This window comes from Anolis carolinensis, chromosome 6 (assembly GCF_035594765.1).
Source record: "Anolis carolinensis isolate JA03-04 chromosome 6, rAnoCar3.1.pri, whole genome shotgun sequence".
Lineage (NCBI taxonomy): Eukaryota > Metazoa > Chordata > Lepidosauria > Squamata > Dactyloidae > Anolis > Anolis carolinensis.
Window position 1 is genome coordinate 27300959 of NC_085846.1, and position 26944 is coordinate 27327902.

At 41.2% G+C, this 26944-nt stretch overlaps 1 protein-coding gene across 4 annotated transcripts; it reads right to left on the minus strand.

Moving 5' to 3' along the window:
• Window positions 1-1109: 1109 nt before the first annotated feature.
• snx11 (sorting nexin 11) lies at window positions 1110-25087 on the minus strand. 4 transcript variants are annotated; one of them, XM_008113479.2, is made up of 8 exons: window positions 24941-25087; window positions 20460-20581; window positions 14609-14660; window positions 12860-12946; window positions 11397-11497; window positions 9210-9308; window positions 4018-4230; window positions 1110-2240 (listed from the first exon to the last, which is right to left on the minus strand). In XM_008113479.2, the coding sequence occupies exons 3-8, from the start codon at window positions 14630-14632 to the stop codon at window positions 2066-2068; spliced, it is 699 nt and encodes a 232-aa protein (XP_008111686.1). In that variant the 5' UTR covers window positions 14633-14660; window positions 20460-20581; window positions 24941-25087; the 3' UTR covers window positions 1110-2065. The 4 variants fall into 4 exon arrangements, with proteins under 4 accessions (XP_008111686.1, XP_062813084.1, XP_008111685.1 ...); XM_062957014.1 differs by lacking the exon at window positions 24941-25087 and adding an exon at window positions 21920-21938; XM_008113478.2 differs by lacking the exon at window positions 20460-20581 and having other exon boundaries at window positions 24941-25084.
• Window positions 25088-26944: the final 1857 nt, after the last annotated feature.

Genomic DNA, 26944 nt, shown 5'->3' on the forward strand with positions numbered 1-26944 from the left:
AACTCCCAGAAATCCCAGCCAGTTTACCAGTTGTTAGAATTTCTGAGAGTTGAAAGTCAAAACATCTGGGGACACACAGGTTGAGAACCACTGTGCTAGGCAATCTTCCATATTCATTTACAGAGCCCTTAGTCATTGAAGTCTTTCATTTACGATATATCACTGACAAGAACAAAAGTTGCCTATCCCATATAGACTGCACACTCTAAAATTATGTAAAGAGACAAAAGATCTTCAGGTACAAAAAGTGCTAATGTTACTTGAACACCTTCCTTCTTATCAATCTCACTGTTAAGTAGCAGAGGTCTTTCAGCTTCTGAACTACCTGCACACCATCATTTTAAGAAGAAAATGTCACCATCAGGAAAGAAATCCCTGTAATGTAAACAGTGAAATAAGAAGTACATGTACCTTCTTCTCTTTGTCACCCTCTAAAATTCCTTATGTGAGATTCTTAAAATGACATTTAAAATATGGCATAATTATATTGGGAGCAGAGAGGATTAGAGAGATATGTGACCAAAAGTTTATAGCACAGGCAGGCAACAGTAGCCCTCCAGATGTTTTGATTACAATTCTCATAATCCTTCGCTAGCAGCTATAATGGATAGGGCTGCCAGCAGTTGCAGGCCAAAAACATCCAGAAGGCCACAACTGCCTACCTCAAGTTTTTCTAGTTCGCATATATTAATTTATATAGGGTCTAATGAAACTGGAAAGCAGAAAAGTGAAGTGATAACGATAAAAGAAGTATTTTAAGGACAAGGAGGCAGTATTCTATTCTGGTTTTAAAAGTCAAAGCGCACAAAGTGTGGAATATAAAATGTTTCTGGTTTACATGAGAAATTACCCAACCATTTGAGAGTCTCCAAATTATAGGTCAAGAAACATGCTACTTTTTCAATGAATATGGATGGGGAAACTATAACATGGGTAGTACTGGAAGCTCTTTTTACCTACCGCAGCAAATTATTTGGAGGGAAAGAGGAAGAAAGAAAGAAGAAAAATGGGGAGACTGGAACCTTCATCCATGCCTTCCAGCCTACTTGAGTGGTTTATTCACAGCCTTGATATCTCTCAGATCCAGAAAAAAATGGACACGTTCGAGGTTTGTTTTGCACATTTTTATATTGGAGCCTACAAAATTTCTCATCTGCAGCCTATGCTGTAATACTAGCAAGGGATTAATAATCAGGAACACTAATCCAAGGGATTACAGTTGTGGGTGTGTGCACACATGAGTGTGCTCAATTTCTTCAAGCATATGACAAACTTGCATTAACCCCTCTCCAGTCAATCTGTGCACTGTGCCAAGGAAGAGCAATGGATCAGGAAAAAACTTCTTCCTAAGGCATGCATCATGCATAGCAACTGGCCAAAGAGCAACAGCCCCTTTAGCCCTCTGCATCTCTTCTCACGCACCCCTTAGCCGGACTACAGCAGAAAAATCCACCTGAGCGCTAATGAGCTGGGGAGGTTGCCCGGGCATTGATCCCAGCAGCAGCACGCAGCTCTGTCAGGGGATCCCAGATGCGGGCCTGGCATCCACGGCTGCCAGGTGGGCTCCCTGGCTCTGCACAGCACAGGAAAAGTCTAACCCTAGGCTATTTTTCTTCTGACATGCCTACAAGATAACACAAGGCAGCTGGGCTTTTGCAAGAAGCACTACCAACTACGGGGGCTGAGGCAGCAGGAGCGGAGGAAGACGATGCAGCCAAAACAAAACTGACAGCAGTTTCCTGCCTAGAATACCTTGCCAACAATGTACCAAAAAAGTGGGAGACAGTGTTCAACTGACAAGGCCTTGCTGGAAGGCATCTCTTTTCATACCCAGGGTATAAACCACCAGAACAATGTATTTGGAGCGACATCTCAGTTGTCGAAGCATCAGTTCTGGCTGCTCAGGTATCCCATTGGTCCAGGCTTGGTTGTTCACTTAGGTTGCCAGTTACAGCACAAGCACAGGGCTCTGGAGTTCAGATAGGCAAGGTGATTTCCAGGGAAGGGCCAGAGGTTAACATGCCAGCCTCAAGGACATCCTGAGTGGACCCATGCCTTTTCCCTTTCACTGTTCCTTGACAGGTTCAGGTGATGCTCCAGGGTCAATGGGCAGCAGCCCTGCTGTTAAATGTTCCTCCTCAGAATCGGGGCTCTCCAGCTGACTATCTTCCAGGCTGACATCACTCCAATGAGCGACAGGTTCCAGGGAGCCATGGCCAAGATGGCTTCCTCCATCAGAGCTTCAAGAGAGAAAAGCCATGTTCAGTTTAAGAGGAACTCAAAACCAGAGTTCTTGTTCAAGATCTCTGGTTCATTCAGGGTTCCTTGGTTACAAGCAGGGCTTGGGAAAGTATTGTTTTATAGTTAAACTCCCAGGAATAATAATAATAATAATAATAATAATAATAATAATAATAATAATAATAAATGTTATTTATAACCCGCCTTCTCTCCCCGAAGGGACTCAGGGCGGTTTACACATACAAAAGGCAAATATTCGATGCTGTATACAATAATAAAAACAGAAACAAATATGCATGAAAACATAACACAATAAAAAGATAAAATACAAATCATAATTAAAAGCACATCTAAAATAAGCTCTATGGGAGAAGTGATGTTTGGGTCTCTTAAAGTGCAATAACCAAGTTTCCTAACATTGTCAGGAAAAGTTTATATTTGTAAATAGAACCTTCCCCCTGTATCCACAGGTTCTGCATCCATGGATTCAATCAACTAGGGCTCAAAAATATTTGGAAAAAACATTCCAAAAAGCAAACTTTGATTTTGCCACATACCAAGCACTACACTGATGCGAATGCAAAACATGCTATAGCCTCCTGCCATTTTGCAGATCCGCAGGCTCTCTCCATCATTTGTTTGAGTTGTTTGTCATTTTAGATAAGGGCTCACCTAATGCTTTGGACTTCATTTTCCAGAAGCCCCAGCCAATTTGTCCCCAATGCTCAAGAATCTGAAAGTTGAAGTCCCAAAAAAACTGGAGGACCAGCGTATGAGAACCACTGATCTAATGCAAAGTGTGGTAAAATCTTTCTGAATGCCCAAAGATTCACCACTGCAAAGCCTAAGCAGAGCTATGAATTCAGAGGGCAGTGAGGGGAGAAGACGGGAGAAAAGAAGAGAAAGCACAACATTGACCATGAACTGGAAACAACTGTAAACTGGACTGAATGTACTCTGAAGCCTATGCTCCACTGCCCTTCTCTCTAACCCAGAAGGCATGATATATATTCAGTGAAATTGCACTCTTTCAAGTTATTTTTGTAAAAACCTTCAAGAACAGGAATTTATCTCACCTACTAAAAATAGCGGCTTTAGCAAACTTTTTCTAAGGTTATGGGGAAAGGATTGAATCAGCTTGTAAAGGAGACTGATATGGTGTTTAGTCACGTGGCTTCTATAAGTATGTTTAAGCAAGCCACACTTTGCTTCTTGCAACAGTATGGATTATGTCAGTGTGCTCCACGCTCCAAGCCTTGATCACAGGATGAACCATATGGCAAGTAGTTGCCTATGATTAAGAAGAAGGCAGGAAGGCATGACCCTATTGCAATGGTTCTCAGCCTATGGGTCTCCAGATGTTTTGGCCTTCAACTCCCAGAAATCCTAACAGCTAGTTAACTGGCTGGGATTTCTGTAAGTTGTAGGCCAAAACACCTGGGGACCCACAGGTTGCGAACCACTGCCCTATTGGAAATCTTAGCATTGACTTGACTTCTTCCAGTCCTCAAATTTCCCAAATGTTGATCCTCCTCCTCCAATTTTTATCTGGTGGGAGAAGAGGGCTGAATTGTTGGTATCATAATTTTGCTCATGAACTTGAAAGAGTAAAATCTGAAAAACTCCCAGAATCTTTCCCCAAGTACAGCCAACAGCCATGCACACTGGGAGATTCTAGCAGCTGGAGTTCAAAAATGTCCCTTTTCCAACCTCTGGTTTTACTTTAGAAAATTCTGCCTGTACTAGGAACTATAAGAAGACGTTTGTTCTGTTCACCTGCTGCTGAAGTCCCCTCTGACCAGCAGAGTGGAGTGGCTGTCCTCCTCTTGCACCCAGCCACAGTTTGACATGGCGTAGCGGAGAATGGCGTCCGTAACACTCAGAGGGCCCCGACCTTGGACACAAGCTTCAATCTCTGGTATAGAGAGCTGGCTCTGGAGGAAAAGGTGTAGTTGGCTATCCGAAAGGAGTACAACATTCTGTAGCACCCTAGAAAAGAAAGCAGAGAATGGGCGATGGCAAAAACTAAACATGGGAGACACCACCAAGCAGTTCCTGGAAAGATATTTGGGAGATCTCTACACATAATGTGTTCTCTATGTCCTTATCCTTGCTGGTTAGAAATCTAGGTTTTGTCCCCTTTTTGACGGCCTTCCATTGCCTCATGGAACAAAAATCTATTTGGGTTATAGAGCGAAAATTCACAGTAGAAGATCTAGAATGGCTGGAGAAGAAGATGGGCAGGGTGCAGGTTTTCCTTCCACCTTTAAAAATCTTTTTGTCAACCTCATCCCCTTTTCTCTCCTATCTCAGAGTTACACCAGCCTACAGGGAGAATATAGGTTTCTCCCTTTGTCAGGAGAAGTTTCCAGGGAGTTTGGAGACCTCCCACTGCACACTGCAACGCCCAGAAGGAGGTCTTCCAGTGTTGCACCCCAAGGCAGCGTGAGCACTCGAAAACCAGACAAGAACCAATATAACACACTATATCTTTATTAAAGCAATTATAGATTCAAAAGAAATTAAGTATAAAGTCTGAGTAAGGAATAGTTCTTGTCAGAAAGTCAATGACAGTTCCAATGGTGTGAAGGAAAAGGTCCAATATTATAATACAAAAAGAGAACTCGTTAGCTCTCCCAAGAAATCAAGTCCACAGAGTTTAACAGGGAAACAAGGCTGGTAGAAAACTGAGTTCTATCCACTGGAAATGCTGCATAGCAATCAAGGTAAACAAGTTGTTAAAGCTGAAGCAAAACTTGAATCAGGAACAAGGAATAACATCCGAAGTAAAGTCAGAGTCTACTTGAGAGTTGCAACCTGGCGCAGCCCGACTGGAAACTAGAAACTAGGCTTGAACAGGAACTAGGAACGGAAAAACCTTCCTCCAGAAAGCATCGTTGACACCGCAAAGGAATCCACCTAAGAGCACACTTTTAACAGATTCTGGTCTGTCCAGAATTTGGGGAGTACAAACTCCCAAAACGTTCTCAAGGCAACGCTACCCATTTTCCCATCTGTTTGCCAGTCTCTGGCTGTGGCAAATTTCCTGTTTTTCACTCCTTTGTCTAGTCACAAAATCTCTACAGTTAAACACCCCGTTCCTAGGCATTTCTTCCACATCTGGCTCTGTTTGCGAGGAAGAACTAGAAGAATCCTCCCCAATTAACGGTTCGCTATAATCAACATTTTCAGGCACCTGCAGCTGTAAAGGCCCCTCTGTGGAGGGTGCAATGTCAGTGAATTCCTTTTCATTATCTATGTCAAAGTGCAGGTCCTAAAACGCTGCAGGCCTTGGTGCCCTGGCCGGCTGAGGCTTAACATCCAGGATGTTCTCCCAAGGACCATAGAACTGTTCCCCAAGACTTATCTTTGGGAGCACATTTTAAATCTGCCAAATTGGAAGATTTTCTACTAATCCCCTGAATTTAGTATTGATTTGTAATGGGCTTCTCTCTTCATATGCAACTTCCTAAATTGCTGGCATGCAGATCTTACTATTTCATGTATGTTGCTAGCTAGTAATTTCTTTGTAAAGTAGGAAACCAAGGTATAAATATGTATGTATGTATGTATGTATGTATGCATGCATGCATAAATCGAACAGAATAAGAAGTAATGCTTCTCAAGCTATAAAAGAAGCCATGTCCAAACCCAATATTTGGGGTGGCTTCTTGTCATGTCTGCTTAGAAAACCACATAAACAGGAAATTCCCCAAGCCCCTGAGAATGCTTTAAAGCAATATATTTAAGAAAGAAACAGGTTAGATCTGACTGTCTCCTTCCAGCACTGCAGCTTCTGCTGTCTCCCTGCGTGATCACAGTATGAATCATGCAGTATGAATTCACTTACATAATGAATCGTTACATAAGTAGTTTGCCACTAGAGAATCCTTAGAGTCCATAGTTTGGAGAACAAGTAGCCATACCAAAACTGTTTGATCATCAGATCCGCTATTGAAATATACTATATTATGTTTTTAAAGTATTGTGTTTTAACTGCTGCTGGCCTTTTGTTATATTATGTTTATTTAGTTTCCATGGGGGCCCCTGGTGGCACAGTGTGTTAAAGCGCTGAGCTGCTGAACTTGCGGACCGAAAGGTTCCAGGTACAAATCCGGGGAGTAGAGTGAGCGCCCGCTGTTAGCCCCAGCTCCTGCCAACCTAGCAGTTCGAAAACATGCCAGTGTGAGTAGATCAATAGGTACCGCTCTGGCGGGAAGGTAACGGCGCTCCATGCAGTCATGCCGGCCACATGACCTGGAGATGTCTATGGACAACGCCGGCTCTTCGGCTTAGAAATGGAGATGAGCACCAACCCCCAGAGTCGGTTACGACTGGACTTAACGTCAGGGGAAACCTTTACCTTTACCCTAGTTTCTGTAGTTAAATTTGGTTATTTATATGTTATATTTAGTTTATTTTACTGTAAGTTTAATCTTGATTGTTCTTTGTTTGCTCTTAGCATTGAATGTTTGCCCTGAGTCCCTTTGGGGAGAGAGGGTGGGTTATAAATAGATGATGATGATGATGATTATATTAGCTCTAGCCAGCCACAACTGATAGTGACGGATGATGGTAGATACAGTCTAACGTCAATTTAAATCATCACCAGTTCCCTAGCTTTGTTTTTGAAAAGCAGCAAACAACTGTTGGGAGGACAAGGGGCTGCATCAGCTTTCTAAGAGACCTTGGATGGCCACAACATCATCTCGAAAATATTTTTTAAAGGACTTGACCCCCAAAATCCCCAAATATTATTATTTTCCATCACGACTTTTCCCCAGATTGGGACTCAAAGTGACTTATACTAACCAACAAGACATTGCTCAAAGTCAACAACACACAAAAGTTAAAATACAATTAAATAATTAAAACCAAATTAAAACATACATTATTAAAAATACACACACCAGTATAATCATTGGCAATATCCAGTGCATTATGTCAGTAGGCTTTAAAAAGGGCCTCCCTGGCAGATCTCAAAAGCACAGGCTGGTTTGTAAGAGAGAATACAGCCCTTCAAATGACTTGGAGCTATAATAATAATAAAACTTTATTTATATTCCGCCCTCTCTCCCTGAGGGGACTCTGGGTGGATTCACAACAAAATATGGCGAACATTCAATGCCAGATCAATTCATAAATTAGAAACATAAAACAAACAACCATATCCCCCAAAAACAATCCAAAATAGCAGACATTAATCATAAATTATATAAACAACTATAATATTCATTTAAAATAAATATTAAACTAAATTTAATAAATTTAATAATTTATTAAATTTAATAAATATTAAACAGCCCGGGGCTGTGGCGCAGACGGGAGAGCAAGCTCGGAGCTATGTTGTTGTTTGTCTTTGTCCTATGTTAAAAAGGCATTGAATGTTTGTCTAATATGTGTAATGTGATCCGCCCTGAGTCACCTTCGGGGTGAGAAGGGCAGAATATAAATGCTGCAAATAAATAAATAAATAAATTATTATGCAGTCACTAATGCCAGCGAGGTCAATGGTACCAACAAGCCAAAACCAACTGAGTCAAAGTATAGTTACAAGTTCGGAACAGGTATACCGATTGAATGTGAAATTCTAATCATTCTCTCTGTATGCCAATGAACAGAAATAAGTTTTTGATTTTTTTAAGGAGAGAAGGGAGGGGGCCATTTTTATTTCTTTAGAGAAGGAGTTACAAAAGTGGGGATGATCACAGAGAAAGCCCTCTCTCTTGTTCCTACCAGCCACACTTGAGACGGGGGTGGGACTGACAGAAGGGCCTCCTCCGATGATCGCAGTATCCAAGATGGTGTATACGAGGAGATATGGTTTAACAGGTAGCCTGGACATGAGCCATTTTGGGCTTTAAAGGTAATGACCAGCACTTTATATCTAGCCTGGAAGCAGATTGGCAGCCAGTGGAGTTGCTGCAACATGGGAGTGGTTTTCTCCCTGTGCACGCTCCTGTTAGTAACCTGGCCACAGATCTCTGTACTAGTTGAAGCTTCCGAACTATCTTCAAAGGCAGCCCCATGTAGAGAGAATTGCAGTAGTCCAAATGGGAAATAACCAAGGTGTGGACTACCATGGCCAAGTTTGGCATCTCAAGGTATGAGCACAGCTGGCACACAAGTTTTAACTGCACGAAAGCACTCCTGACCACGGCTGACACCTAAGGTTCCAGGGTCAGCAATAAATCCAGGATCACCCCAGACTGCGAGGCTGTGTCTTCAGGAGGAGTGCAGCACAGGCTGTAACCCTATACCCTGTTCTGCCTTAAGACTGATCAGGAGTATCTCTGTACTCTTAAGCAACCCATGTAAGGGTTTTAAAATTATAACCAGCATTTTAATTGTGCTCATTGCTACACCGAAAGGTCCCAGGCCATTGAGATTTCTTTTATAAAGAAGTAAAGGGCAATAAAATGGCCGTAGTCCCCCAAACCATAGCAAAAACGTCCCCATGCCCCCTAGAAGTCATGGTGTTCCAAGGGTCATTTGAGACTTACAGGTTGTAAGTTACCCACCACTGATCTAGAAGAAGTCCTTCCTTCACAATGCTGACTGGGTAAGTCTGAACTGATCACCTTTCCACAAGTTTGATTGGTTTCCTGATAGAATTATTCCAAAGTGAGACAACCCTTAAGTCTCTTTACACATAGGAAAAAAGGATGGCCAAACCAAAAAAGAGGAAATGTAAATGAAGCCAAACCCACCTCTACTGCAACATAGTCCAAATGAAATAAAACAGGGACAAACAGATTAGCAGATCTGGAAGCCCAGCACTTTCCCCAACCACTGCACTACATGTTGATCTGAACATGGTCTCTATTGAACTTGATGCCTTCCCACCCCATTGCTAAGCATCTCAAGTCCAGTGTCAAAAGCCAGTCTCCAATAAAAGTTTCTCCAATAAAAATGCTGAAGATCCTCTGCTTTCCACCAACTTTGCCTCCCCCCAACTTTCTACTCACTTCTCCAGAAATTGTTGAAGCCCTTGTCGTCGTTTCTCAATGAATTCATCAGTGCTGCCTGCAAAGAAGGTAGATTTCCCTGGAAGCTCTGGGACTGGTCTGGAAAACAGGGTAAAAGGAGGAGCAGCTCAAAAAATGAAGACCGCCAGCACTTGATGAGGAGGAGATGCCTCTAGCTTTCCAAGTGTGTCTATGGCACTGCAGATAGCATCAAACTCCAGTCCCCTTCAGCTCAATAGTGAAGCATGATGGAAGGAGCATGTTGTCAACATCTGAAAAGGCCAACAGTTCCCCACCTTCACTCTACTTCTTGCTTCAGCTCATGACAAAAAGCATAAAGCTTTGGGAAACTATTTTTTAAATTACGGTATATTTCCTAATGGCTTGCACAGCCACCAGCCAGACTTGTAACTCTAATCCAAAAAAGTAAATTTTCCAAAACTCAAGGGGAGGCCTCTCCACAAAACTTTCTGTTCTATCGGCTGTCTCTCACATTCTGTCCCCATATAAAACATTAAGAGCTTCTAGTAGAAATAGCCTATGGTTCATTGGATTCAGACAATGACACTTAGCAAAGCATGTAAGTGAGATAAACGTTTTCCAAGAGCTCAGACTGTTAGATCATGACAGTTCTCCTTAGAGAAAGTCTGGGATGCTACAAGTTGAGCCTGTCAGAAGCTAGATTTATGGGAAAGTTTTGCCAGTTCCAAGGCGCTACATCAAGGTCATAGCTCAGTTACCCTGAAACCGGAGAAGCTGGGGATTGAATTGGAGGCCTTCTATTTGCAAGGCATGTCCTCGACAAGGGATTACAGTCCCCTCCCAATTATGCTAACAGGCTTCCCCACTCTGGGCCCAGAATATGTGTGAGATTGCAACTTCCATCACTCTCGGCCACTTTAATAAGAGTGATCTATAAAGCCTTAAAATAAACCTTATGCTGAAATGTATCAGTTTAGTCTCATAGGTGCTACTAAAGCTTCTCTTCCCAATCCTTTCCTCTTTAAAATAAAGTTTTATGTACATTTAAGGCAGTGGTTCTCAACCTTTCTAATGCCCCAACCCCTTAATACAGTTCCTCATGTTGTGGTGACCCCCAACCATAAAATTATGTTTGTTGCAACTTCATAACTGTAATTCTGCTACTGTTATGAATCATAATGTAAATATTCGATATGTAGGATGTATTTTCATTCACTGGACCAAATTTGGCACAAATACCCGAGACACCCAAATTTGAATACTGGTGGGGTTGGGAGGGGATTGATTTTGTCATTTGGGAGTTGTAGTTGCTGGGATGTATAGTTCATCTAAAATCAAAGAGCATTCTGAACTCCACCAATGATGGAATTGAACCAAACTTTGCACACAGAACTCCCATGACCAACAGAAAATACTGGAAAGGTTTGGTGGGCATTGATCTTGAGTTTTGGAGTTGTAGTTCACCTACATCCAGAGAGCACTGTGGACTCCAAACAATGATGGATCTGGACCAAACTTGATATGGATACTCAATATGCCCAAATGTGAACACTGGTGGAGTTTGGGGAAAATAGACCTTGAAATGTGGGAGTCGTAGTTGCTGGAATTTATAATTCAACTACAATCAGAGAGCCCCTTGAACCCCACCAACAATTGAATTGGGCCAAGCTTTCCACACAGAACCCCCATGACCAACAGAAAATACTGGAGGGATTTGGGTTCCTAAGACCATCAGAAATATGGTAACCCCTCTGAAATCCTGCTCACAACCCCTCAGGGGTCCCGACCCCCAGGTTTAGAAACGCTGGTTGAAGGGTTAAATTTTATTTCAGAATAGAAGTGGTGGGTGGATCCCCAAAATACTAGCATATTTAAATATTACTACCACTACCTAAATTTTAAAAGATTATTTCAACCTTTTTAAAAATGTGATGAGAGATATACAAGAACTAGGAAATCAGCAAATGATGGAGTCTAGGGGCTGTGACCCCCACCCCCCGGAGAAATGCCCAAGTGCTGGATTGGTGCCCAAAAAGGCTGGATTTAGGCTTGAGGTTCCCTACTTTAGTGTGAAACCCTCTCTCTCATCTAATGTATTTACATGTCAACATTGAGTTGCAAACACTTTGGTTGTTTGCAAGAGCAAGCACATGTGGCTTTTGGAAGATAGAGGCTGTTCTAATGAGACCGTTGTTTCACACTTACACCAAGCCGGCATTTTTCTGGAGCCGTTTCTTCAACCACACAAACTCACGGTATCGTCGGCGCACGCAGGACGTCTTGGCTGTGAAGGCTTTGCTGTTGGTCTGTATAATGAGACAAAAGACAGTGTTGCTATGGGATTTCTGCTTATCTCAGACTCTCTTTCTAGGCTGTCTCCCTCTGCTGGCCACTGAATTAGAACTAGAATTACAAATGCTTTGCTCCACCATAATCCAGCTGTTTTGGACTTCAATTCCCAGAAACCTCAGCTAGATTGGCCAACAGGCAGGAACTCTGGGAGCTGAAACCAAAGTTTGGGGAGCACTAGTTAATCAGTATTACCATTAAACTGTGTTGTCAAAGGCTTTCATAGCTGGAATCATGGGGTTGGTGTGAGTTTTCTGGGCTGTATGGCCATGTTCCAGAAGCATTCTCTCCCGACTACACAGAGAAGCCATTGAAATCCACAAGCATGTGGACAATTTCAACAGAAAGGAAGAAACCATGAAAATGAACAAAATCTAGCTACCAGTATTAAATTTCTAAAATCAGGACATTAAATAAAGAGCAACACTAAAAAAAAAACAGGGGAGTTCCAGACAGGAAACAATCAGGGCAAGCTAACACCTCTCAACAAAGGATCCCCCCAGGCAGGAAGCAGGCAGGCTTTGAAGCTGCAAGGTTATTCAACGCTAATCAAGGTGGCCACTTGCCTCAAACAGACAAGAGTTCTTTCTTGGACATTCCACGGATATATAAACCTCACTTGCCTAGTTTCTAACAGGCCTCACAACCTCTGAGGATGCCTGCCATTGATATGGACGAAACGTCAGGAAGGAATGCTTCTGGAACATGGCCATACATGTTCCGACAAACTCACAGCAACCCAATTAAAATTGTGTTTGTTCAATTGGTGATAAGAGGGGCCATGAAAGTAAATGGAGGCTTGTTATCTTTGCTAATTGAAACAATTTTCATATTAATAGGTTCTCCTTTTCATTGTTAGCATTTGAATATTCAACCTGGGGATGCGATCATGCAGTCTTCCAGTGTTGCTGCACTGCAGATCTCCAAATGCAAAGCAAGTAGAGCCAACAGTGACAAATGCAAATATATTCTATTCAGTAGTTATTGTACCTAGGCAGTGTATTTCTCTTATTGGAAGACTTGGACCAGCTGTAACTACTACTATATCATAACTAGTATTTGCAGTTCGTACCACAGCTGTGTATATGGTGCCCACACTTACTTACTGCAATCCTTTCTTTGCCCTAGGATTTGAAAAAGCAACAATACAATCTAACATATGTGAAACACACCCAGAGCCTCAACCATCCTTTAGTGAACAAGTAAAAACTAGAAACAGAAATCTCACACCAAAATTTTCCACCAGCAGTGACAAACCATTTATCCACTAAAGCTGTTGTATTTGGGGCTACCTTCAGCTCCAGTCTTTCCATACGTACATGGAGGAATATTTTGTAGTCCACATAAGAGTTCCAGGACCCCTCGTTTTGCACGCGAGGATCTTGGACACGCACAGTAGTCAGCTCCTAGGGATGAAAAGGTGGGGAGATTCTTGACTGATTAGTGGTATACTTTCTATTTCTTCCAAAATTGATAATCAAAGGAAATAATGGAAAAACACACTTAAAGCAAAACCAGATTTATTAAAACATAACAGAATAAATGCAATCCAAAAGTGTGGGAGGGAACCAGATTAAAAGTCCTTTCTGCAACTACTCGCCTTAAAAGACAGTTTCAGAGGGGGTGTCTCTCTAATATTTACAAATAAGGAAGGAAATACACTTTTTCTTACTGTTCTCATTATGCTTTTGTAGAACTTAATTATGCCCATCTAGGGTTACCAGATCAGGACCATTCCAGGTTCTGAGATATCAGGGTAAAAACCTGAGATCTTAGATAACCCCTGGTAATGTCATGACAAGAGACAAACTTCAGTTATGTTATAAGGGGCATATCCTAATGAGGACATTAAGCATGGCACATTACACCCCAAGCACCAGTGCACAGAGTATGTCAATTGAACAAAAACATAGTCTAGTAAGTGAGAAAAAATATAGATACACACATTATCAAAGCAACACTCTCACGCTGACATTTCTCCCACTTGCCCTGGGGATTAAAGGATCCCGGCCCTAACATCTGGGGGAAAGTGCAGCATCTAACCCACTGAATCACATTTTTGTAAAGGCTACATAACCTATCTGTTTATGTACTATAGCACACATAAATACAGGCTTTCTAGGAAGCTTTTACGTCATGTGAGTGAACAGAAACAACTTTGAGCTTTGGTTGCAAGCTCTATTCATGGAACTTCCCTTATTTCATAGTTAATTGACTTTCTCAGAAAACCAGGAAATAATGTCTGAAAATGAATGCCTTTGTGTGTTTGAGATAAAACAAGTCTGCCTCTTTGGTCCCTTGTACACCATGCAGATTAGAAGGACCAGAAAGAGCTTATCTAAATGGAAAACACTGTACTTTATTTTAAAAAAAACGTTTTTAAAAAACCAGGATTGTACATATCCCACCTCCAAAGCCCTACATGTGGCTTCCACCATTAAATGTCCTAATCTCCCCTTCCATCACCATTCCTTTCCATAGAGATATTACAAGCAGTGAGGAAGGCACAGGGTACATCTACACTGTAGAATTAGCACAGTTTAATATTACGTGAACTACTGTGGCTCAATGCTATGGAATCCTGGGAGTTGCAGTTTGGTGAGGCACCAGCAAACTTTGCCAGAGAAGGCTAAAGACCTTGTAAAACTACAACTCTCATTATTCCATAGCATTGAGCTATGGCAGTTAAAGTGATGTCAAACTACGCACAGTCTTTATGAGAATCTCTATGGGAAGGATTTTTCATCCCCTCCCTCCAAGAGCCCATTCTCCCGCGAAGAACCTATTCATTCATTAAATCATTAAATTGAAACTATCATTTAAGATCTGAAAAAAATCACCCAAAGGGATAAAGTACCTGAAAATATAACAAATCAAAGTAATGAAAAACCATAATGGTCAATCAAAAAATACCAAGATCAGCCTTTAACGCTAAAATAAAACATTTTAATGGTTGAAATGTTTAACTAATTAGGGTAGCATATTAATTTTTCACAAAACATCCATCATTTCCAACATCCAAGTTAAGCTATGCCATGTAGCCATGTCTGCTAAGCTTCAGGTCTTACCTCTTGTTCTTGAGATTCTAACATCCTACAAACACAATTCAGAGGAAAGCATCTGTAAAGAACAAGAAAGGGGTGCAGGATTAAAAGTTGATAGCATAAACCATTTGAATGTCATCAGCTGAGTTACTGGACAGAATAAGAGACTTCTTCAGTGGGGCAGGAAATCAAGTATTTGTTGAACATTTCCCTTTTAAACAAAATAAATGAGGAAATCTTTCTAGTCATTGTGACTATATCTTGGAGCCACATAAGCCAACCTTTCATTTCCTCCATGGCATGAGGACAAGCAGAGAGTTACACCACATTCTGTTCATAAGAATGGAAAAGTCAGCCTGACCTAGACAGATATAAATGCATTTTGACAGTATGAGAAAGAAGCGGTTTGCTGTAAAGTGATCTTCCCTCTTACTTTCTCCTTTAGCTCATCTTCCCTTGTGTGCCTCGTCTTGTTAGTCTCCAAGTCCAAGGGCAGGGGTTTTGTTTCTGATTTATATGGTTTGAGATGTTTGCTTGTTTATTCAGCATCCAAGAAGCCAATCACAACATAAAGACTTTCAGAAGTCCAGATGGCTTTTGAATAAATAAAATACACTGATGAACTTGCACAGGTTTCCAAGGAGAACAGGTGGGCAGAGCAGGCCAAATTTGCTGTTGCTGTGTTCCTTCAAATAATTTCCAATCGATGGTGACCCTAAGACAAACGTATCACAGGGTTTTCTTAGCAAGTTCATTGTCAAGACTTGCCATTGCAAAGTGATACTGTATGGCTTCCTTAAGGTCACCCAGTGGATTTAAAGGTTAACTGAGGATTTGAACCGTAGTCTCCAGAGCCATAGTCCAATGCTCTAACCACCACACCATGCTGGCTCCTATATTACTAATACAATGTGTCTACACTACACAGTTGTAGCAATTTGATACAAGACTCTACAGCAGTGGTTCTCAACCTGTGTATCCCCAGGTGTTTCGGCCTACAACACCCAAAAATCCCAGCCAGTTTACCAGGACTTGTTAGGACTTCTCGGAGTTGAAGGCCAAAACATTGGAGGATCCACAGGTTGAGAACCACTGCTCTATGGCTATGGAATCTGTAGTTTAGTGGGACTTTTGATTTCTCTTCTAGAGAGCTCTACTGTACAATCTGTAGCAGGGGTCCTCAAACTTTTAAAGCAAAGGGCCGGTCCACAATCGTTCAGACTGTTGAGGGGCCGAATTATCATTTGAAAAAAAATACGAACAAATTCCTATGCTTACTGCACATGTCTTATTTGTAGTGCAATACAACAATAACAATTAAAGAACAATACAATATTTAAAAATGAAAACAATTTTAACCAACATAAACCTATCAGGATTTCAATGGAAAGTGTAGGCCTGCTACTGGCCAATGAGATAGTCAAGTTAATTATGATTGTTGTTGTTGTTGTGTGCCTCCAAGTCATTTCAGACTAAGTCTAAAATTAATTATTTATTTATTACCTTTATTTACTACATTTATATCCCACCCTTCTCACTCCGAAGTGGACTCAGAGCAGCTGTATGTACATACAATATATTATATTATTAACAGAGCACGATATTAGCATTATATATTACTATATTGAACTATACCACTATACTGTAATATTATATGTAATATAGAACATATAATTAATATTATTATATGGTATCATTATTAGTATTATATTGTATAACATTATAATATTTTATCAATATTATATGTATATACAATATATTATATTATTAAAACTGATATAAAAATATTATATTATAAAACTGAGGGCGGGGGCCAGGTAAATGACCTTGGAGGGCCGCATCTGGCCCCCGGGCCTTAGTTTGGGGACCCCTGATCTGTAGCATCATTTATCTACCTAACTTTAGGGTGGGAATTATGCTGCTAACATACAACTTTCAGGAGTCCAGATGGCTCTTGAAACTGCTGCTGGCCTTCCCAATCCCCCAGCATCCCCCCAAACTTTTCAGCCAATATCCCTCTCCCAGCAAGCTTTCTTTCTGTAGTGATTTGAGCTGAGCTAAGAGTCTGGGAGGAGCCTCCGGTGGCTCAGTGTGTTAAAGCGCTGAGCTGCTGAACTTGCTGACTGAAAGGTCCCAGGTTCAAATCCTGGGAGCGGAGTGAGCGCCCGCTGTTGCTCTAGCTTCTGCCAACCTAGCAGTTCAAAAACATGCAAATGTGAGTAGATCAATAGGTACCACTCCGGCAGGAAGGTAACGACGTTCCATGCAGTCATGCCGGCCACATGACCTTGGAGTTGTTTACGGACAATGCCGGCTCTTCGGGGTAGAAATGGAAATGAGCACCAACCCCCAGAGTCGGACACAACTGGACTTAATGTCAAGGGAAACCATTACCTTTACCTTAAGAGTCTGGGAAGGCAGGGTTTCAATCCCCATCAGCCATCTTTGACAACTCTCCCTCTTTCAGCCCAAGAAGCAGGCAATGGTCAACCTCCTCTGAATAAATCAAGCCAACTCTACGTTAGGGTAGTCATAATTTACATTATCTTGAAGGCACCAAGCAACAACAGCCTCCAATTGAAACATGGAGACTACTTCACTCTCAAAGAAAGTCTGAAAGGTAACTGAGAGGAATGCAGTGCTGAACGAAACAGTGGTTTGTAACCCATGACTGAAATGGCACACTCTGCTTCTCCAGTCTGAATCGTGCCCAAGTGTGCCCATTTCTAAAATAATCCAACTACAAAGCTAAAGATTCTACAGGATGGAGCTGTGATGGTTAGAATTGGATCTGATTCCTACAACTATATAGTATAGAGAACAACTAGAGTAGAGGATACCTCTACATAACTCCTGTTCTTCCGTCCTGCCATGTTTAGCAGAAATAGAACTGGGGTTAAATGAGCAGAACAGCCTACATGGTGTAGTAGTTTTAACGTTGGACTAGGATCTTGGGAGACCAAGTTTGAAATGCCCACTTAGCATGGAAACTTCAAAGGAAGTTGAAGGCAAACTCCTTTTGCCAACAAAACCCCATGACAGGTTTGCCACAAGTCCAAAAGGATTTGAAGGCACACAACAAGATGAACAGAGGTTCTTGTTCTCCTTAATAGTTTAACTGCTCATCTCCACAGAGATAATAAGCAGAATCAGCAGGGAGCTTCAGGGCTGGCAGTAGATATGGGCCTTGGCAGAAGGCTGCATATTTGCAAACTATCTGTGCCAAGTACTAATTAAGCTTATCTGACCTGCTTTTCTTTCTGTAGCACCTCTACTGACTTCCAAAGCAATTTACAAATGTTATTGAATCTCCCATAATGGCCTTGTTATGTAGGATACTATTGGTCCCATTTTGCCCTCAGAGTCTCCACAGACTGTCATGAAAAGGCCATTAAGAGGGCTTTTGTGATGAATATGACTGTACTAGCAGAGACTGAATAATCTAAATCACTGCTTTTAGCTAAGAAATGGGGCAGATTGCTAATCCTCCACAGTTAGTTTGTTGATGTTTTTACTGGATCTGCAGCCCAAACTGAGAAGTTATATAGTAATCGTAAATTTACCTTAGTCAAAGCAATAAAAGCCTACAAAATCAACTTTTTTAAAAAAACTCTGAGCAAAGACTGATAAGAAGGATAACCAGCTTGGCACCTTCCAGGTGTGTGGATTACATAAACTTCAACAGGCATGGTAGGGGGGTTATGGAACTGCAATCTGGGGAATAACAGGCCACCTGCCACCAAGCTGGAATTTAATTCTAACTTTTAAATTCAGTAGGATTTAGCCTCAGGATCTGGAAAATCAGTTTATCATAGCACATATGCAGAGAGCTCTCCCACCCATCTAAGTAAGCACTGTTACTATCCAAGCAGCTGGGCCAGAGAGTAAAATTCCAATATCAGAAACCATTAATCCTAAACATATTTTAGTGCCAATACAAATAAAATAAATGAAGGTATTTTGTTTCCTAGAATTTACTTAAAATTCAGGAAAAGTAAGCATATAATAAAGAGTTCATAGATTCTGATCTAGACCCCTGTTCTGGTACAGAGAATAGGGATAGGGACACACATAAGATTCTTTAAATGGTTTGCTTGATTTGTTTTATGTTTTTTTTCTCCCTAGGAAAAATGTTTTTGTATATCCAAGCACACAGAAAATATTGGTTTATCAAGGTGGGTATCCCAGTACAAGAAAAGCCAAGTGGTATCACAGGTTAGGTAGATAAAGGTAAAGGTTTTCCCCAGACTTAATGTCCAGTCGTGTCCGACTCTGGGGGTTGGTGCTCATCTCTATTTCTAAGCCGAAGAGCCGGTGTTGTCAGTAGACACCTCCAAAGTCATGTGACCAGAATGACCGCATGAAGTGCTGTTACCTTCCCGCCGGAGCAGTACCTATTGGTCTACTCACATTTGCATGTTTTCAAACTGCTAGGTTGGCAGAAGCTGAGGCTAACAGCATGCGCTTAGTCCGCTCCCTGGATTCGAACCTGCAACCTTTCAGTTCGAAAGTTCAGCAGCTCAGCGTTTTAACACGCTTTACCATCGGGGGGCTCCTACAGGTTAGCCTACAGATTACTTAGTCCCAATTAATCTTCCATCTATCCATTTAAATTGCCACTTCAATAGTCATGGCAATGCTTTTGGGTTGGATCTACAATGCCCTGCCTCATGCACAGAGGAAGAATTGTTTAAAGCTACAGACAATGTGATCACTGTTGCCTGTTTTTGATCAAACATTGCTTAACTGCTTGTGTTCCCTACATTTTTATCAGTTTAATACTTATTTATGCAATGCTTTTCACACAAAATAAATAAATAGTCATGGTTGCATCCTATGGAATTCTGTAATTTGTAGTCTAATAGGAACTGGAACGCTCCAACTGGGGATTTTAAATGCCTTTCTCTAAATGCAAATTCCAGGATTCCATGAGATGTTGTAATGACAGTTAACGTGGATTCATAACACTATTATTTAATGAAAAGACTCTCATGTGCCATGTGTTGCAGAAGGTTGTTCAAAGATGCTTGCTTTAGCACCATACACTACATTGTGGGATGCAATCAGCTTAAGCGGCTGAGGAAGGAAAGGAAAGGGCCTGAGACTGTTAGGAATGGTGGGAGTTGAAGTCCAAAATACTCAGAGGGCTGAAGTTTGCCCCTGCCTGATATAAGTTTGTATGATACACATAGCCCAAAGGTAATTTTATACACAATTTTTATGCTGGTCTATGGCCGCAATAAAGAAAAATTTGTTTTGATGTATATGAAACATAAATTTTGTACTCAGACCTGGGTCCAATCTCAAAGGTATCTTCTCATGGACATATACACAAATACAAGTTTCTAATCCAGAGGGATACTCAACCTGTATAAATTATTGTCCAGAACACGGGGAATGAATGAAGCATTATGTATATCCACCCAATTCTATAAAGTGGCTTCTCACAACCATATCTTCCAGATATAATTTGGGTTGAGTTTGGGTTGCCACCTCCCCATTCTTTGGCCACCTCATAACTGGAGAGTTTGTTGGTACTTTTGGGGAAACCCTAATTCTTCTTGGTCTTTTTGGGCTGTTTATCATGATCATCCGCTTTTGCAGTGAATAGCTAGAGTTCGTTTCTCTCCCTTCTCCATGGTATTCCTGTCTGGTTCAGAGGTCACATTCTGACAGTGTCTTTTCCCCCATTCCTTGAGGCACCCCAAATTCTCCTTGGTTCTTTGAGGGCTTCTCAATTTTTTTCTTGGGTGTCCCACAGATGCAGAGTTTCTTGGTCTTTTTAGAGCACCCCAACATTGTGGTGCCCCCTTTTCTTTGACAGCTCATAGCCTGAGAATGTATTGGTCTTTTTGGGCTTATTATCATGACTTACCAAGTTTGAAGTAAATAGTTGGGAGTTCGTTTCTCTCTCTTCTCAATGGTAGTGCTGTCTGGTTCAGTGGTCAAATTCTGACAATGTCCTTCCCCCATTCCTTAGCACTCTATAGCTTCAGTCTTCAGCGTTTATATAATAAATAATATTGATTGATAATAACATTATAATGTAAAACAATATAATACTAATAATACAATATAATAATTATATTTTATATATTACATGTAATATAATAATATATAAAATAATATATTGTATATACATATAATATTAATATTATAATGTAATAGAATAATATATAAAAATAATATATTGTATATACATATAATATAATATTATAATATAATACAATATTATACTAATAATAATGCAATAATATTAATTATAGATTATATATTACATGTAATATTACTAATAGTATTACTAATAGTATTACTAATATTATTACTAATAATATCACAGTATAGCGATATAGTACAATATAGTAATTTAATGCTAATATTGTGCTATACTAATAATATATTGTATATATTATATATATTATATATATTATAATATTATATATAATATATTGTATAATAATATATTAGTATATATACAAGTTATATGATACTAATATTGTCCTATGCTAATAATATAATAAATTGTATGTACATATAACTTGTAAGCTGCTCTGAGTCCCCTTCATGGTGAGAAAGGCAGGATATAAATGTCGCAAATAAATAAATAAATAGCTGCAAATTCCATCCGTCTGATATTAGATGGGAGTTGCTAATTGGAAAGCATTGAGATAGGGAAGATTGCTGAAGTAGTTGTTTAACAAAACTAGTTATGGACACCACCCCCATTCTCATGGTAGAGGTGCTGGTCATATGACTTAGGAATTTATCTAGTTTTCTCATTTTACGCAGCAAGTTCAGGATATCAGACACACCCAAGATGTAAGGAAGTCTAGCTGAAGGTCTTGGCTTCATATTATGGAATTGTGGGGTTTGTTGAGTGGCGTACTTAGAATTCTATGCTAGAAAGTTTAAGAACTCAACTGAACTAAATTCTAAATAACTCACCAAACTACAAATCCCAGGATTCCACCTAATAACATAGCAGTTAAAATGGTGTCACCATTTTAACTGCTATATGTATATAATACAAACTCACTCACAAAATTCACTGTTTCCTCTACAATTAAACCTCATTTCCCACCTTAGGACATAACCCAAAATTCCATGTTACAAAATAAAGGTCCATCTGTGCGCACACAAACTTCATATGAGCAGATAAAAAGTGCCAGGATGCAGGTCCCAGCTTCCAAATAGGATAGAGACCAAGTACTTCTCCCTTTAGAAGTAAAACAGTGCCCTGGCCAGTACATCTTAAACTCATGAGAGGCATACTCTCATACATCCGCAGAGGGCTTGCTTAGTATTTATGCCAAGAATCTAAACTACAAGACATACCCCTTGCTTGAATTCAGCCTCCACCAGATGCTCACCGGATACCCTCAGGGCAACATCAATGTGTCAGAAGACATATCTTGAATTTAACATGAGGATTAAGAGCAGTGAGTCACTTAACCACCAATCCATGTAACCTCTTATATTCTGAGTGATTTGTCCATTAAATGCTCCGTATCAGGGGCGGGCAGACTTCAGGGTTGTTGAATCTACTTCAGGGTTGTTGAATCTACCTTGTGTTTTCTCCTAGAGAATCCCAAGATCCTTTATAGAGAGCCAGGAGCATAAGACGGGATGAAAGAACAGGGTGTGTCTGAACATATTGTGAACAGACAAATTTGCTTTCTGAGCCAGATTTAAACTGAGCCCATGGTCTTTTTGCACAAATGCTCATTCCCGATTACCCCAAAACATTCCTCACTTCAGTGGCCTGAGTTTAATTGGAAAGGTTTGTTGCTGCTCCTATTTAACAACTGGAAATCAGCAACTGAAAGACCTTTCAAAAGGTCCAGATGTGTGTGCCTTCAAGTTGTCCGTTGAATTTCACAAGCATATTGGGCAAGCAATACTTAAGAGACGGTTTTGCGAGTTCCTTCCTCTGAAATATAGCCTACAGCACCTGGTATCCATTGGCGGTCTCCCATCCAAACTAACCAGAGCTGTTAAGATTTTAAGATCAAATGGCATTTGGATGTCTTTAGGTCCTAGGGTATTTAAGCAACGCGGCATGGTAAATAACTAATAAACATCATTGATGCCTTGTATTCTCACTTTCAAATTCTGATGAATTAAATCTAGGGCTGAAGACTTGTTTTCTTCCATACCATTGATCCTTGACTCTTTGGGTGCATTTACACTGTAGAATTAATGCACTTTGACACCACTTTAACTACCATGGCCCAGTGCTATGGAATTATGTGCACTGTAATTTTTCAAGGACTTTAGCTGGTGCCTCACCAAACTGCAACTCCCAGGATCTCAGAGCATTAAACCATGGAAGTTAAAGTAGTGTCAAATGGCATATATTCTGCAGTGGAGGTGCACCCAAACAGGCCCTATATCCCAGGATCTGATCCCAAGTTTTCTGTTTATCCCAGATTATCTGGCAGTATGCACTCATAATCCAGTTTAAAGCAGAAAACCTGGGATGAGATCCTGGGATATAGGGCCTGCCTGGAAGGGCCCTACGTCCCCACTAACTATTCAACAGAAACATTACATGGTCCTCTCAAACCTGTACTGTTAGAGTCAAATATCCTGCCTGGGGTTTCTACTGCTTCAGGAATTCAAATCTCACTCACAGCTTCTCATTGTTTGGTAGTGATGTGTTTCTATTCTGAAAAAGGAACTGATACGGGTTAGTTTTTTTGGGGCGAACATATTTGCTGTGCCCAATCCCTCCTTCTCGCAAACTAGACACAGAAAGGACAGTACAATACAGTTGACCCTCCACATTTACGGATTTTACTTTTACGGATTAATTGCTTGCAGATTTGATTAATACATTGTCTCAAGGAGTCTTTAGGTCAATGGTTCTCAACCTTGGGTCCCCAGGTGTTTTGGCCTACAACTCGCAGAAATCCCAGTCAGCTTACCAGCAGTTAGGATTTCTGGAAGTTGAAGGCCAAAACATCTGGGAAACCACAGATTGAGAACCACTTCTCTAGGTCCTCCAGAGCAACACTCTGATCAATTTCCAGTGGAAGTTAACTATAGAGTCATGCTGGAGAGCCTAGGGATTCCTAGAGGGAACACTTTACCAGGTATTTATCGGTCCTCCACAGTGATTCTATTGGAAGTTGACAATAAAGTCTTGCAGAGTATCTAGAGAGGTAACCCCAAACTAAGGCCCTCCGAGATCATTTACTGGGCCCTCTCCCTAAACTTTAGACTTCGGGTCACCCTAAGTCTGAAACGACTTGAAGACACACAGCAAAGATAATCCTAATTAACTTGACTGTCTCATCAACCCAAAGCAGGCCCACATGTCCCACTGAAATACTGTTAAGTTGATGTTTGTTAAAATTATTCAGTTCCTAACAGCTGGTAAGCTGGCTGGGATTTCTGGGAGCTGAGGTCCAAAACACCTGGAGGCCCAAAGGTTGGGAACCACTGAAGTAGAAGGATAACAATACTGGCCTTCTCATCCTGCTTCACCCATAGCTGGCAACACAAACTCATAAGATGGGGAAAACCCATAGACAAAGTTAAATGGGGCAGGGAAAGATATTTCTACAGGCTTCTTCAGAGACAGTGCTGTCTGTCCATTGTGTTCAAGAACACCTTAGCTCGCTTGCATGTAAAACAGTTGATGTTATGCAATATAGGTTGAATATCCCAGACCCGAAAATGCCTGGGGCTAGAAGAGTTTTTGATTTCAGAAGACCTGTACTTACATCTGTGTACATAATGAGCAATTTTGGACATGCGACCCAAGTCTAAACATGAAATTCACTCATTATATATATAGCCTGAATGTAAGTTTATACATGATTTGTAACAATTTGATGTAATGTCTCTGACACTGAACCATCAGAAATCTGAAGAGGACTGCTCTCAACCAGTTCCACACAACTTTCCCTGCCATGACTCGATGCAATGGAATCATGGGATTTGTAGTTTAGTGAAGCACCAGGATTCTTTGGAAGATAAAGCTAAAGGCCTTGCAAAGCTGCAATTCCCACTATTCCACATCATTAAGCCAAGGCAGTTGCAGTGCTGCCAATCTGCATTAAAGCCACAGTGTAGATGCACCCTCTGATGTCTGCCCTGCCCCACCCAGGACCAGAAGGCCCACCCAGAAACACGCCCAATACAGTGGCAACCCACCCTTACCAGCCTGGCCCATCAGAAAAGAGCCCCGACCAAACCATTAGAGCTGACCACCTTCGCAGCCACTATTTCTTTCTCCATATCAACCCACCGCCCAAGAGGCAACGCTCCCGACCTATGACAACTTTGTTTCAAAGGCAGCGATGGCTCTGGCGCCTCTTTAGCTTTCACAGCTTCCATCCAAACACCCACCTTTCTGTTTACCGCCTGTTTGCTGTCTCCTAACGGCCGTTCGTTCCAAAGCTTCCTGGCGCGGCCCCTTTAAGAGTGATCGCCCCAAACCCGGCGGCGTTCGCTCCCGGGGTTTTCCCCTTTTTCCACGCCTCTTTTGAACACGCATGCGCAAGACGGCGCAAGTAGCAAGGGCTGGTGGGAAATGTAGTTTTGATTTGGAGCAAGGCCTTGGCTTAGGCCTTCGGCCCTCACACAGACCTCAGTCCCCCGGAGGGATAATATCACATTGAATCTTGGAAGTTAAGAAAAGTGTATCTGTGTTGTAGAATTAACTGCCACGGATCAATGCTACAGAATCCTGGGAGCTGTAGTTTTACAAGGTCTTTGGCCTTCTCTGCCAAAGACTATTGGAACCTCACAACAACTCCCAGGTATCCATAGCATTGAGCCATGACAGTTAGAAGTGGCTGTTGCTGTTGCTAAGTGAAGTGGCCCTCTGTCAAGTAACTGTGAAATAAAGTGTGAAACAGATTAATTTGCTAGGTGAAGTGGCTCTCTGTCATGTAATAGAGGATGTGAAAAGATTGGTTGTTGCTAGGTGAAGTGGCCCTCTGGGTGTAATAGTGGGCAGGAAGCAGATTGGTTGGTGTTAGGTGAAGCAGTTCTCTGTCATGTAATAGGAGGTGTGAAGCCAATTGGTTGTTGCTAGGTGAAGTGGCCCTCTGTCATGTAATAGAGACGTGAAGAGATTGGTTGTTGCTAGGTGAAGTGGCCATCTGGGTGTAATAGTGGGCAGGAAGCAGATTGGTTGGTGTTAGGTGAAGCAGTTCTGTCATGTAATAGGAGGTGTGAAGCCAATTGGTTGTTGCTAGGTGAAGTGGCCCTCTGTCATGTAATAGAGGACGTGAAGAGATTGGTTGTTGCTAGGTGAAATGGCCCTCTGGGTGTAATGGTGGGCAGGATGCAGATTGGTTGGTTCTAGGTGAAGTGGTTGCCTGTCATGTAATAGGAGGTGTGAAGCCAATTGGTTGTTGCTGGGTGAAGTGGCCCACTGTTATGTAATAGAGGGCATGAAGCAGATTGGTTGCTGCTAGGTGAAGTGGCCCTCTTGTGTGTAACTGGGATAAAAAAGGAGTGAAGCAGATCAGCTGATTATTCCTGACATGTGTATGAGGGGAAGGGAGGAAGGCAGGAAAGAACCACAAAGAAAGAACCTTCTCTGCAGTCCCCTGTCCCTCCCGAAGGAAATCAGAATGGCCCCATTGCTGTCCTCCTTTAGGAAGCAAATAAAAACCTTCCTATGTACTCAGACTTATGGAGATGCTAATGGTTAACGATCCGGCCTTATGAAATAGGAATGTAATATGGACATGGCTCTTAGTCCCCTCAGGGAAGTAGGCAGGGTACAAATAAAGTATTAGTAGTAGTAGTAGTAGTATTAACCCTGTTTTTATCTATATTGTTTTTAATTTGTTATTATGGTTTATCTTGTCATTTGTATGATTATTGATTGTGCTGTATTGTCCATTGGAGTTTTGTTAATTTATTCCTGGATTATTATTATTATTATTATTATTATTATTATTATTATTATTATTATGACACAGCAAACAAGATAGATATGCTGGATTTTGTATCACAAAATCACAAGTCGAACACTTCCCAAGTGTCTAGGACTGTGTGATGTATTTTCGGATGATGCGTGCAGATCCCAGCAGGGTGGCCTTTTGCAGTTGGCAGATCGTAATTTTGTCAATGTCTATTGTTTCCAAATGCCGGCTGAGATCTTTTGGCACGGCACCCAGTGTGCCGATCACCACCGGGACCACCTGCACTGGTTTCTGCCAGTCTTTGAAGTTCAATCTTGAGGTCCTGATAGCAGCTGAGTTTTTCCTGTTGTTTTTCGTCAATGTGACTGTCACCTGGGATGGCAAATCAATGATCCAAATCTTTTACTTTTCCACAACTGTGATGTCTGATGTGTTGTGTTCCAGAACTTTGTCAGTCTGGATTCGGATTATT